Below are 14,193 nucleotides of genomic sequence, written 5' to 3' on the forward strand. Positions count from 1 at the left end.
CCTTTACTTCTAATTTGTTTCAATGCTCAAGTGACGTAATGCAGAATTGAATATAGCATCGCACATACCACAATCTTGACTGCGTCCAGCCTAGTTCACAAGAATCGAGATTAGGTTGATTATGTTTATGAAAAGTTAACCGCCGATCGAAATATACACCCATCATCTGGAAAATGAGAGAGGATAAATTGAAACAAACATATCTTGTTAAATTGCTTTTGTATCTTCGGACCCCAAAAAAAAAAAAAATTTATAAATATATATGGTTTTGTATCTTGAACATTATTTACGATTATTTCTATCAAAGTACACATGAGAACTGCCGAAGGGAAATTATCCAATCAGTCCGAGATTTTGATTGTACGAATATCAATTTAATCATAAACTTTTCAATTCTATCAATTTAATCCTAAAAATCTGCAAGAAATTTCTATGGTGGCATGCCACGTAGGATGGTTGGTGATGATTAGTGATTTTCGACAAAAATTGAAAAGTTCATTGCCGAGTTGGCATCCACACTATAGATTTATGGCTGATAGAGTGATTCTTCCTAAACTGCTAGCTAAGTGAGTGTTAGGAGCAACTTATGTTTTTGGTTTCTCTTTTTATTTTTTAGAGTTAATATCATGAAAAACCCCAAACTAGTATACCTTGACATTTACTCCAAACTATTTTTTTTATCACAAAAAAATCTCAAATTGATACACCTAAGACAAATTTACCCCATACTACTTTTTTTATCACAAAAAATCCCAAACCGATATACCCGAGATAAATTTACCCCATACTAATATATTTATGACAAATTTATCACATGTTAGTTTTCCATTAATTTTTACTATCAAATTGTTGAGTTGGATGACACGTGACAATTGATGGGTATAGTAGTTTGAGGCTTTTACCCTTTGTTTGTCACAAATGTATCAATTTTGGATTTTATGATATTAAATCTGATTTAATAGAAATTAACAAAGAGTAAATTTATCACATGTGTACCAATTTGAAATTTTTGAAGGTCAAAAAATTGAATTTGAGATAATTTTATCACATGTATACCAATTTAGGATTTTTGATTGTCAAAAAATAATTTGAGGCAAATTCATTACATGTCTAGTTTGGAATAAATTTGTCACAAATGTACAAATTTGAAATTTTTCGTGGTTTTAACCTTATTTTTTAAGGGTTCTAAATCATATTTTTATATAAGGATTAAAGCATCAAATATTTCAAAATACATAAGCAACAATGTTAATAATAAACTGTGTCTTATCAAATAAAAAAAAAATGCACGGACGGCCGTTCTCTTCGGCCCAAACCCTAAATTGAACTCAGTTCACAAGTCCTCTTTGGGGCCGAGGAAGTCATTAGAGAGCCAAGGAAATGAAGCGTTGACGCGACCAGTCCAATAGCAAGACTTTTTTTGGCCTAATTATAAGCAAGACTAGGTCAATATAAGACTATGTTGATTTTTTCTGCTCTTACGTAATGGGAAAAACCTCCTGTTGCGTTAAGCATATCATTCATCAAACCCGGAAAAGAAGTAAATAAGACCAAGTCCATATCGTCCATTCCTCAAAAGACTTTTTAACTTTGGACTTTCTTTATCTCAGAGCTTGAAGAGCAAACAGCACGAAACTTTGAAAATCTTTCACTGCATACATACGAGAGAAAGCCGAACTCAGCACTTTCCACCCAATGACAGCAGGAAAGGATCCAATACAGCCCTTCATTTCACTGGTATATTAAGACCACCACGACCGCCATGCCGTTTGCAGTCATTTAGGTTAAACAATGAAGAAAGGGGAACCCATGAGTCCCTCTATTGCAGACAAGAATTCAAAATGCAAATTCAGCACATAGATTAAGAATCCCTCACGTCAATGGTACATAACCAATAGAAATTCACTGGAAGTGCAACCAGAACATTCCAGCTAGAATGTAATATACATGAATCTCAGCTTCTGAAATTTTCTGACAAAAAAAAAAAAGCTTCTGAAATTCTGCAAAAAATTTTGCTGCCCAAAAGATATTACCTTCCAATGGGGCATGAAAAGATGCATTGCCCGGAGCAAGCTGAACAGTTTCACGTCTTCCACACCTTAATTGTGCCATCCACAGAGGTAGTGATCATACAGTCTTCCTTTGGATGATAACTTACACTTGTTACCTGCAAGAGAAAATAGAAAACCACCACAGTGAATTGGAATATTTACAACTGCGAAAGTTTAGGCATTGCGATGAAGATCCCGCGCAATTTCTATTCACGACTCCCCAAAGAATCAATAGCATCACTAAAGTTGATTGAAAATAGACTGCCCTGGTGACCTTTGTTCAGGCCGGGGGAAAATACCTTTGTCCTCTAGGATTTTAAAGGACACTTGATTATCATCAAGCAAATGGGACTATGCCGTCCCCTAGAAATTAAGGCAGACTGCTTATCAACAAGCAAATTAATATAGCTAAACTCAACATATGAGGAATTCTGGATGGATCTCAAGAAACAGGATGGCCCATGGAACAAAATAAGAAAAACAAAAGTAGGAAGGATTTCACATTCAAGCCGCGAATGGCAGAAGAAGATAAATTTTGGGCAAACCCATGTTGTTGATGCATGATAGAGAAATTTTACTGTTACTGTACTTCCATTGGAAATGTTAAATTTGGAGAAGTTTCTACATTCTACCAATGCGAATTGCGTAATAGCAAGGTCAGAGGACAAGAAATCTAATCTTGGCACACGGTCAGAGTCCTTCAATAGGAGAATAAGCTCTCTAGTTTTTTTCGTTACTTTGGAATGAAAAACTCAGAAGCACTAGCAATTGGAAAGGATTTGCTATTTACTCATTTAAAGGACACAATTCATAAGTTCAGTGCAGTAGAAATGATTTTTATGGATGTAACTGCTGTGCTAACGGTACAGGCAGGGGCTGGTTAATCAGAAATACAAAAAATTAAATCACAAATTGATAATGAGAAGAAAATCATGTCAAGAAAAGAATCTGTATTTTTCTTCATACGATTGAGTAATTACAAGGTGAATAGATACAGGAATAGAAGACCTAAATTAGGTAACAAACCTATTTTAGGTATAGATCCTACTTAGCCCCTAATCTCTGTCAGTAGCTAATTTACAGCTAACAAAATCAAATCACATAATATCACATAATATTCCAAATAATTAGAGAGAGATTATAGGAGATTTCCAACACTCCCCCTCAAGTTGGTGAGTGAATATTTTCCATGACTAACTTGCTGATAATCTCCTGAAATCTCGACACTGGTAGGCCTTGGCCCTTTGGTCAGTACATCTACTAGCTGATCTTTGCTAGGATTGTAGGTAGTACTAATCAAACAAGATTCAGGCTTCTCCGTTATAAAATGTCTGTCTACCTCACTAATGATTGGTTCAATTATGCTGAACCGGATTGTGAGCCATGTTGATTGTTGATTTATTATCACAATGGAGTCTCATAGTTCCTTCGTTCCACTTTGAGGTCTTCAATGACAATCCTGAACCACAAAAGTTCACATATCCCATTCGTCATTGCCCTGAATTCAGCTTCAGCACTAGATCTAGCAACCACATTTTGTTTTTTACTCCTCCAAGTGACAAGATTTCCCCCTAAAAATTGCAATAGCCGGATGTGGACCTTCTATCCGTTGGTGACCCAACATAATTTGCATCAATATAGGCTTCAAGATTCAGCTTATCACCCTTTTCAAACAAAATACCTTTTCCAGGAATAGCTTTGAGGTAGTGAAGAATTCGGTAGACAGCTTGCATATGTTCTTCTTTAGGATCATGCATGAACCGACTTTCAACTCCCATAACATAGGCATTATCCGGCCTAGTATGAGACAGATAAATAAGCCTTCCTACTAACTTTTGATATCTCCCTTTCTCAACCATGCCACTCTCTCCCTATCCATCCATTCTATGGTTTGCATCAATAGAAGTGCTCACCACCTTGCTATTGAGACATCCTGTTTCCTTGAGAAGATCAAGTATATACTTCCTTTGGAATGTAAAAATACCTTTCTTAGAGTAGGCACCCTCGATACCAAGGAAGTATGTCAACTTCCAAGGTCTTTGATCTCGAACTATTGAGCAAGACTACTCTTAAGAGACTCTTGTTCATCTTCATCATTACCAGTCACAACTATATCATCTACATACACAAGTAGAGTTGTGACCATACCTTCATTTGAATGTTTGATGGATAGGGAGTGATCCCCTCTACTTTGTTTGTAACCCATCTCAAGCATTGCCTTCGTGAACCTTCCAAACCAAGCTCTCGAGGACTGTTTCGGACCATATAGAGCCCTTTTAAGCCGACACACCTGATTGTTTCCAAAGTCCTTGTCAAAACCTGGTGGAGGCTCCATAAAGACTTCCTACTCCAAATCTCCATGTAAAAACGCGTTCTTCACATCAAATTGCTGCAAAGACCAACCAAAATTAGCTGCAAGAGAAAGTAGCACCTGTACAGTGTTCATCTTTGCTACTGGTGTGAAGGTCTCTTGATAATTCACCCCATAGGTTTGAGTGTACCCCTTTGCGACCAGCCTTGCTTTATACCTCTCCAAGGTCCCATCAACTTTGTACTTAAGGGTATAAACCCATTTACATCCCACTGGCTGCTTACCTTAGGGTAAAGTCACAACTTCCCATGTATCATTCTTCTTCAATGCATTCATTTCCTCCGTCATAGCTTGTGTCCAATTCCTATCCTCAAAAGCTTCATGTACCGAGCTAGGAATAGTAATTGAATCAAGAACAGTAATAAAGGCTTTGCATTGAGTAGATAGTCTTTTGTATGACACAAATTGGGAGATAGGGTGTTGGATACATTTCCTAGTAGCTTTTCTCAAGGCAATAGGTAAATCCAAATCACTTAACTCTGGTTCATTAGAAGAAGGGTCAATGATTTCTACCCGATAATAGTTCGGATAACGGGACTTGATCCAATTCTGGATTGAGCTTCACCCTTCTTGAGTAAACTTGCGGTTTGGTTGGTTCATTCTTAGGAGGACTAAATAATGAGGATGAACTAGGCAAAGAACTTGACAAGGGACTAGGATTGGATAGAGGACTCGATGGACTCGATGAAGGACTAGGTGGACTAAGAGGGCTAGGACTAGATAGAGATGGGGAAGGAGACGAAGTTGGATTGGACGACATACTAGGTAGTGGAGGCGGTGATTCAAACCCACTATCTTCATTAGGAGTATCCCCCTAAAGATAGTGGTGGGAAGGAAAAAACGACTGATTTTCATTAAAAAGTGACATCCATAGAGATAAAAACTCGACGTGTTAAAGAATCATAGCATTTATAACCTTTTTGAGCATTAGAGTACCCAATAAAGACACACTTGAGAGCACGGGGGTCGAGTTTGTTTCGGTTGTGAATATGAATATGCACTAATGCAACACGACCAAAGACTCAAGAGGAAAGGTGATATTTATGGGAAAAATCAGGATAAAATGTAGATAGGAGCTGTATGGGACTTTTATTTCCTTAGGTTTTGGAAGGAACCCGATTAATAAGATATGCTGAAGTTAAAACGACTTCCCCCCAAAAATGATTTGGAACATACATTTGAAAGACGAGAGCCCGAGTAACATTTAGGAGGTGCCTATTTTTCCTTTCGGCAACTCCATTTTGTTGAGGGATATCGACACGGGAAGACTCATGAATAATACCCTAAGTTTAGAAAAAATGATCAAGATATTGATTGAAATATGCCTTCCCATTATCGGACCTAAGTCTCCTAATTGACACCCCAAATTGATTGGCTATCACTTTACGAAAGTTTTGGAATATAGATTGAACATTAGATTTGTCTTTCATAAGATATAGCCATGTAGTACGAGTACAATCATCGATAAAAGAGACAAAACCATTTAGATCCTATAAAATTAGCAATTCTAGACGGACCTCACACATCAATATGGATAAGAGAGGGAATGGTGTTGAAACTCTAGCATTATTATTCAAAGGAAATGAAACACGATGATGTTTTGCAAGTCCACAAAATTCACAATGAAGATTTTCAACAACACTATCTTTAAAAATGGAAGGAAATATAGACCTAAGAACACTAAATGGTGTATGTCCTGGCCGAAAATGGTGAAGCCAAATTTGAGAGTGGATAGGATTACAAGAGTTGTAAGAGGTACTATAACCCATAAGAGGCCAACCGGTTCCGCTCGAATCCTCAAGGTAGTAGAGCCCATTTCGTTCCTTAGCAAATCCAATCGTCCTCCCCGTTTTCAGATCCTACAAAATACAGCGATCAATAGAGAAAAGCACCATATAATTCAAATCTTTGGAAAGTTAATTAATGGGAAGGAGATTGGTAGACAGCTTAGGAACATGAAGGATGTTGTCAAGTTTGAGGGATTTAGAGTTATGGTTCCTTGGCCGGCTACGGTAATGGAGATCCATCTGATATGGTGATACTCCTATTTCCTAGTGATAGTTTGGAAGTTTCAAATTTAGTGGGATCATGTGTCCTATGATTGGTTGCTCTTGAATCAAGAATCCATGAATTAGGGTACCAAGAAGTTGTTGAGTTTTCGGAAATTAGACATGCACCTGACTAGACCAATGAACACATATCAAAATAGGGAGTCAAGGAGAGCCCCGATTTTACCAACTTCTTCTCTGTTAAATATCTCCTACCCGACAAGTTTGTATTGATCCATAGGGGCAGTTTCACCTTCACTGATCATGTGTGCTTGTGGCTGTCTTTTAGCCCTGCTGAGCACTTGCGTTCTTCCATGAAGCTTGAAGCAATTTTCTCTTGTATGATGAGGTTTTCTGCAGAAACTGCACCATAAACCTTCGCTACCCGTTGTCTTAATCCGATCCAGTCTCATGTTTCTATCAGGATTTGTTTCCTCCTTAATTACTTTCACAGCGGATCCTTCGGTGTGTTGGTCATCAAGCATTACAGTCCGTCGGCTTTCTTCTCCTCTTACAATAGAAAAAACTTCATTCAAGGATGGCAGCCGCTTCTTTTCGAGAATCTGAACTCGAATATGATCATAGTTTGCATTTAGACCTGCCAAAAACTCAAAAATCCTATCTCTCTCCGTAAGGTTTAGAAGAGTATTAGTGTCTTCAGCACACCTCATCTATATATTCAGATTGTGATCTATTTCAAGCCGGAGACCCCTCATGAGATTGTAGTATTCCATAACAGAACAATTACTTTGTTTTGTTGTTGAAGCCTTCGTTTTGAGTTCATATATCACTGCCGCATCTTGAACTTTTGAATAAGAGTGACGAACACCCTCCCATATGTCCTTGGCAATAGGGAGAAACATGTGGTTTTTGCTTATTTCAAGTTACATTGAGCTCCACAACCATGACATAATTGAATAATCTTCTTTGTGTCATGTCTGAAACTTGGGATCACTTTGTCCTGGACCAATGCCTTCTAGATGACTGAGCTTCCTTCTCCTTTAAAAAACATCCTCACAATTTGTGCCCACATAAGATAATTTTTTCCATCCAATCGATATTCCTTCATGTTGGGAAAATCTCCAATCGATGAGTTGGATTGATCCTTAAGAAAGGACCGGTTTGGTTGGAGATAGCCTTCCCTGAATCTTCCATTCAGCAACTTGAAAGGACAGATTATAGCAAGAGACTAAGAAGGAGTTGAGTAACAAGGGTGGTTATCACACAACTGAAGGCCAGCAATAAGGCTGGTTAAGTCAGTAATAAGGCTGAAAAAAGGACTGCAATGAAGCAGCAGTAGTGGGGAAAGAAAAAAGTAGAGGCAGGAAATTCAGATTAGAAAACTAGGCTCCGATACCATGAAGAAAAGAATCCGTATTTTTCTTCATATAATTGAGTAATTACAAGGTGAATATATACAGGAATAGAAGACCTAAATTAGGTAAGAAACCTATTTTACGTATAGATCCTAATTAGCCCCTAATCTCTGTCGGTAGCTAATTTACAGCTAACAAAACCAAATTACATAATATCACATAATATTCCAAATAATTAGGGAGAGATTATAGGAGATTTTCCAACATCATGACTAATCCTTTCTGTAATATCAGCATCCGGCTTGTTTCCACTAAAGTGACAATACAATATGGCACGTATGAAATACAACATATGTTAATGAACAATTAGCACCATGTATCAAGGCATATGGTACAACAGCCTAAGTAAATAAAGACTCACCACAGAGGCATGAGCTCGGAATTTGGATATCACTGTCGCATCGACCAAATCCCAGAAGAAGACATAGCCATCCTCAGATCCACCAGTCACATGTGCATCGGTATTGGTAAGACAGCAATCCAATTTGTAAGACTGATGAATCATATCAAACAAGAATCATTGTTACTACATAAGGAAATGACGCCGCCACAAAGAATTGAAAGCATGAGTGCAGCGCAAAATTTTGAGTGAGCGAGTGCAACTCAATGACACATCTGCCAAAGCTGATTCACAAAGGATGCTGGGGAATCTAAACAGATTAACTTATCTTGAACCAATGGATGTATAACAGGTGAAGTTTGATGTCATGAGATGGCATGGCATGGAAAACAAAGGGGCAATTTCTTGGTGCACCAACAATCTCAGACAAATCATCATCTTAAAAAATTAATTTCTACATTGATAACAAATCACTACTGTAAGAAAGCGCCAAGATTTACAAAATTTTTTCATATGAAAACCTTGCAAGTATGGCCCTTATATTCTTGCAATAGCTCACCAGTAGACCTGTCATAACAAAGGACAGTTAGCAGAAGCAGTGAGGACAATGAAAATTAGATGACTTCAATTGCTTACCTATCTACAAGACGCAAAGTTGAATCTAAACAACTTGCCAATGTGCAGTTACCATCATTTGACATTGAAATACAGTTAACAGGTTGCCCCAAGTCGTCAGATATTTCTCTACAAGTTAGGGTGACAACACAATTATTAGAGAAAGGCATCAAAATTTTCTAGCTATATGGAGATATTAAATACTTTTTGTTTATTGTGACCTTACAAAGAAAGAACAAGAAACGACTGCACAAGGTACAGCCAAAATTCACGGTTCAAAATATATTTTTTACCTTCTTCTAGGGTAGAGAGATTGTCCCACTACAACAGGACCCAGATTGGGGTCTGGGTAGCAACAGAAATATATGCTGCCTCACCAAAGGCATTGCTAAAAGGCTGTTAAGCTTTCTTAAGCTTCAAACAATAATACTTTCGTACGTGATAGTGGCTTAAGAGCAAGAGGGGATATTCATGATCACATACCTACCAATTCGAATATCAAATGTTCGAACAGTACCATCCACGCTTCCACCAATAATTTCAGTTTTTGTCAAGCAAACAGACATCACACTGTCTTGAAATGTGTCCATGATCTGCAGTTCAATCAAACAATTCAAGTCGGTTCATTCACATCAAGCAATATAATAAAAAAACTCAACAACGTCAGCTGGCAAGTTACCTGAATTGGCTCAGTGCTATGAGATCTGCAGTCCCAAGCACGCATTGAACGATCATAGCCAGCTGATACCACGACAGATGCATAATCATTAAATTTTACTGCATTAACCTGAGAAAGGGATTAGCTAGACATTATGAGAAATTCCGAGAGACATAGGATATGGCTGGTCGAGAAAAATTTACAGTTCAAACTGTTGTGAGTGCAAACCTCGCTATCGTGCCCACGAAATTTCCTAATGACTCGGCCAGTCGACACATCCCAATAGAATATCTGCCGGTCACCACCACAAGATATCAACTTCGAATTGTCCCTACATTACAAGGCAAAAAGATTCAGCATTCGGACTTGCATTGTGAATTCTCAGTGGGGAAAAAAAAAGGCATCGAATAGATTTATGCATCATTTTTCTTTTCCACTTCCTAACCCAAAATATCAACAACACAATTGAGCAATTTTCTGATCCTGACGACAGAACAAGGACACTTGCTCGGTTCATCACTACACAATCCATTTCAGATTCACAATGTCAACGAAGCTAGTCCAGCCAATCAGCTGCCACCTATCATACACAAAACGATGCAAAACCAACACAAAACTAATGCGATTCACTCTTCTTCAGGATCAAAAAGCATCTACCCTGAGCCTCCGGCTGAACACTCACATTAGAGCAAGAAAACCTGCGGAATCGTTACAATTGCAGAATGGGACGCGAAATGGCGGAGGAGGAGGAGGAATTACGAGGTACAGTGGACGTCGCGGACTTCGCGGCCGTGGGATTTGTAGGTCTTAATGTGGATGCCACGGTGGGGGTTCCAGAGGCGGATCGTGCGGTCCTTGCCGCAGCTGAGGCAGTAGTTACCGTCGCCGTTGAATCGGGCAGCCAGAACCGCGCCCTCATGGCCCTTGAGCACGCTCGCCTCCTTCTGAGGGAGGTTGCTCTCGCTCATCTCTCTCTCGAAGCTCAGAACAGCCACCATTTTCGCCGGCGGCGGAGAGAGAATCTTAAAACGGGTGCCAGCCCAACGGGCCCCGACTATTGTTAGTGGCTGGACTATGACGCTGATTAATGGGCCGGGCCGCCCCAAACCTTTTCCAACCTATAAATCCCTCTTTTTTTTTTATTAATACCACGAAAAACCCTAAACTAATATATTTATGAAAAATTTATCTCAAACTACTTTTTTTAACCACAAAAAATCCAAACTGATACACTTATGACAAATTTCCCTAAACTGATACATATATAACAAATTTACCATTCGTTAATTTTAGTTAAATCTAATCATCAAATTACCGAGTTGATTGACACTTGATAGTTGATGGGTATACCGGTTTAGGATTTTTACCTTCTATTTTGTCACAGATATATCAATTTATGATTTTTAGTAGTATTAACCCAATTTTACATAGAGTAAATTTGTCATATGTGTGCTAGTTTGGGTTTTTCATGGTTAAAAAAATTAGTTTGGGGTAAATTTGTCACATATATACCAGTTTAGGATTTTTGGTGGTAAAAAAAAATAGTTTGGGGTAAATTTGTCACACGTATACCCGTTTGACGTTTTTCGTAGTAAAAAAAATAATCTTTGGTAAATTTGTCACATGTGTACCGGTTTGGAGTTTTTCATAATATTAACCCTTTTTTTTTTGTACTCTTATCTTTGTTTACATTCCAACAAAAATATCTCCCTTCAAAAACTTATGAAAAAAGTATTTGTGAACATATATTTCAAAATTTGGCCCAATACCAAAAAAATCCTTCAACTCTAGTATTTGTGACAATTATATCCAAAACTTTTTTTGTTGGTAAGGAATCCAAAACTTTTTTTTGTCATATGAAAATCCTCAAACTTTTAATTTGGTCCCAATTCTACCGGCCATTCCAAAAAAAAAAACCCTCAACTTTAGCATATGTCTCAAGTATATTTAAAACTTTTTTTGTCTCACAAAAAACTTCAAACTTTTACTGTTATCCCAATTCTACCACCAATAGCCTTTCATCCATAATCAATATTAGTTAATCATATGTGGCATTTTTACGTCGTTAACAAATTACCCTTCAACAAAGCCGACATGAAAAAATCCCCAAACTTCTCTTTTGTTGTTTGCTTTTCTTACATATTGCCAAGAGATGTAGAGTTACTCAAAACGACGATTTTCATATTCTTTTTGGCACTTAATAGCCCAAAAAAACTACTAAACATCAAAATATTTGGACAAACAATCTAAATTCTCGTTGCTTGAAACCTATTGTTTCTAAATTTTGAAGATTCATTGGTAAGTTTAGCAAGAAAATTCAAACAATGTAGGATTAACTAACAATGTTTATGGACGGAAGGCTGAAGGTGGTAGAATTGGGAAATAAAAGTTGAAGATTTTTTATGAGACACAAAAACGTTTCGGATATAATCGGAATAGATGTTAAAGTTGAGGATGTTTTTTTTGGGTATTAGAGCGGTAGAATTGGGACAAAAGTAAAAATTTGAGGTTTTTATGAGATAAAAAAAAGTTTTAGATATAATTGTCACAAAATGCTAAAGTTTAATGTTTTTTTAAGTATTAGGCCTTCAAAATTTATATATTAATGATAGTTTCAGGTGTCATGAGTTAATCAAATTGCGTCCGTTGCAAAATTTGAATTAAAAGAAAAAGTAAAAATTAATTCAAACAAGCCGTAAAAACTTCTTCATTTTTCAGCACATATCTACATGTATAGCATTATTTCGGTAAATAGTAAAAAAAATCATCTATGTAAATAGAAAAGTGTAAAGTCGTTGACTTTGCCAAGAGAAAATGTAAATGTTTGAGGGAAAGTTGTCCTAAACTTTTTAAACCTATAATACTATCGCAAATAGTGTGTCAATTTACTCCTAAACCTTTTGACAATTTGCCTATTTGATCATATACCTTTCCAATTTAGTCATAAATATTTTGATAATTTGACAATTTAATCCTAAACCTTTTAAAAAACTTGTCAATATAATCATTCCGACTATTTATCTAAAGAATAGGTTTAGTACTAAATTATCAAATTTTCAAAAGGTTTAGGACCAAATTAATACAATTAAAAGGGTTAGCGGCTTTCGAGAAAATTAATGACAAAAGGATATTAAATGAGGATCTTAATGACGACTAATAGCAATTAGACGGATCCATTCGTAATGCCAACATTTAGAACTGACATTTCAAAGGGCACTCAAAATATTAAGATAATTATTCATGCAAAGTTAAATGTTACATTTATTTTCACATAGGACCCAACAACACAATATGGGTATTCGGGTCGACATTTTTTTTTCAAGTATGATTAGTAGGAAATACTCATATTATACAAACCTAATAGTTGGCTAAGCAACTCGACCTAATAAACAAGGTAAATATAATGATGTGCATTCGTAATGTAACAATCTAAATCCGTAAGTCTGGTATTTTTATTGATTATATATGTGCAAACGACAGCCACGAAACGACAAGAAACCTTTCATAATCCTAAATTCCTCCGTTTATCAACAAATTAAATTGACTTATTATTACAACATTAAATCATATTTATTCATGCAAGCGATGCAAGTCCTTTCGTTCCCCTCCCGTCATCCTTATAAATAAGCACCAAGCATTCACTATTTCTCCATCCTCTCTCGTGACCTTAACCCTTCCTTAGTCCCAGACCCTAGCTTCGATCATGGCCTTGAAATGCTTGTTCCTGTTGATCGCCCTCGCCATCATAGCGGCCGACAGAGCCGCAGCTCACAATATAAATGTCCCCATCGACTTGCTAAAGCCAGGTCTCGACTTGGCAGCACGGCTCGAGGCCGTCCAAGCCAGCGGTGGGCTGGTCGAGTGCTGGAACGCGCTGGTGGAGCTCAAGTCGTGCACCAACGAGATCATCCTCTTCTTCCTCAACGGGGAGACCAGCTTGGGGCCCGGGTGTTGCGGGGCCATCGACGTCATCACCCACAACTGCTGGCCTGCGATGCTCACTTCGCTCGGCTTTACAGTCGAGGAAGGGAATATACTACGCAGGTACTGCGACGCAGCGGCTGGGGCAGTTCCGGTTGCCTCGCCGACTCCATCTTTGGTCGTGGGTGTGGCTTAGACTAAGACGAGGTTGATGATGTTAAGATTGGGAAAAAGCATGATTCTGTCTGTCGATAGATAAGGTTGGAACTTTGAGAGTCTAGTCTTGTTATTCTGCTTATCAGTCCTTTGTGCCACTTGTCCACCAATTATAATAAATCGATAGTACTTCTATTAAGAGAGAGATTTGAGGATTGTCTCTTCGCAAAATTGACCATTTTACGCTCGCACTTATCTAATGCTCCGGTTATTTTGCGAGAAATGAGTAATCGGAAAATGAGCCCTAACAAAAATATATGAACAAAAAATATCATTACTTATGTAAATGTTTATCGACTATTTATTTTAAGCTATACATGCGATCATTTTCATGTAGATATTCAATTTTCGTGGAACAAATTGAGCTAAGTTTCGCTACTTCCACGTTCTTCCTCGCGCATTTACTATTCTGTACGAATGTTTCTCCTATGCTAATGTCATTTTCTATGAGCCATGCCCATGCGCCGACAGTGCGTGTCGGAATCTTGTTTATTAGCTGATTGATATTTCCTGTAATTGAGATAATTACTTTTTCTTTCGTGAGGATATTTCCTTCTTCTTTTGACTTCCAATCGAGGCAATTAATGGACTTTTGAA

The 14,193-nt window shown here is 37.6% G+C and overlaps 2 protein-coding genes across 2 annotated transcripts; one reads left to right on the forward strand and one right to left on the reverse strand.

Annotated features, from left to right (window-relative positions):
- Positions 1 to 1,840: 1,840 nt before the first annotated feature.
- Positions 1,841 to 10,472, reverse strand: LOC115729793 (WD repeat domain-containing protein 83). Its single transcript, XM_030660418.2, has 9 exons — positions 10,219 to 10,472; positions 9,688 to 9,790; positions 9,481 to 9,588; positions 9,285 to 9,394; positions 8,823 to 8,930; positions 8,708 to 8,753; positions 8,208 to 8,339; positions 1,998 to 2,167; positions 1,841 to 1,966 (listed from the first exon to the last, which is right to left on the reverse strand). Exons 1-8 carry the CDS (start codon positions 10,455 to 10,457, stop codon positions 2,084 to 2,086), a joined length of 930 nt encoding a protein of 309 aa, XP_030516278.2. The 5' UTR covers positions 10,458 to 10,472; the 3' UTR covers positions 1,841 to 1,966; positions 1,998 to 2,083.
- Positions 10,473 to 13,162: 2,690 nt separating this feature from the next.
- Positions 13,163 to 13,576, forward strand: LOC115729792 (egg cell-secreted protein 1.3-like). The gene has a single exon (XM_030660417.2). The coding sequence runs from the start codon at positions 13,163 to 13,165 to the stop codon at positions 13,574 to 13,576; it is 414 nt and encodes a 137-aa protein (XP_030516277.2).
- The last annotated feature ends 617 nt before the right edge of the window (positions 13,577 to 14,193 follow it).

The sequence above is a fragment of the Rhodamnia argentea genome, chromosome 1 (genome assembly GCF_020921035.1).
Source record: "Rhodamnia argentea isolate NSW1041297 chromosome 1, ASM2092103v1, whole genome shotgun sequence".
NCBI classification, from domain to species: Eukaryota; Viridiplantae; Streptophyta; class Magnoliopsida; order Myrtales; family Myrtaceae; genus Rhodamnia; species Rhodamnia argentea.

Bases quoted from the DNA above. Each gene is read 5' to 3' on its own strand.
- LOC115729792 (XM_030660417.2), top strand. From the start codon at position 13,163: ATGGCCTTGAAATGCTTGTTCCTGTTGATCGCCCTCGCCATCATAGCG.
- LOC115729793 (XM_030660418.2), bottom strand. From the start codon at position 10,457: ATGGTGGCTGTTCTGAGCTTCGAGAGAGAGATGAGCGAGAGCAACCTC. The intron at 9,395-9,480 runs GTAACTTGCCAG...ATTGAACTGCAG, and splicing joins ATAGCACTGAGCCAATTCAG to ATCATGGACACATTTCAAGA. The intron at 2,168-8,207 runs GTGAGTCTTTAT...TTTCTCTTGCAG, and splicing joins TCCGAGCTCATGCCTCTGTG to GTAACAAGTGTAAGTTATCA.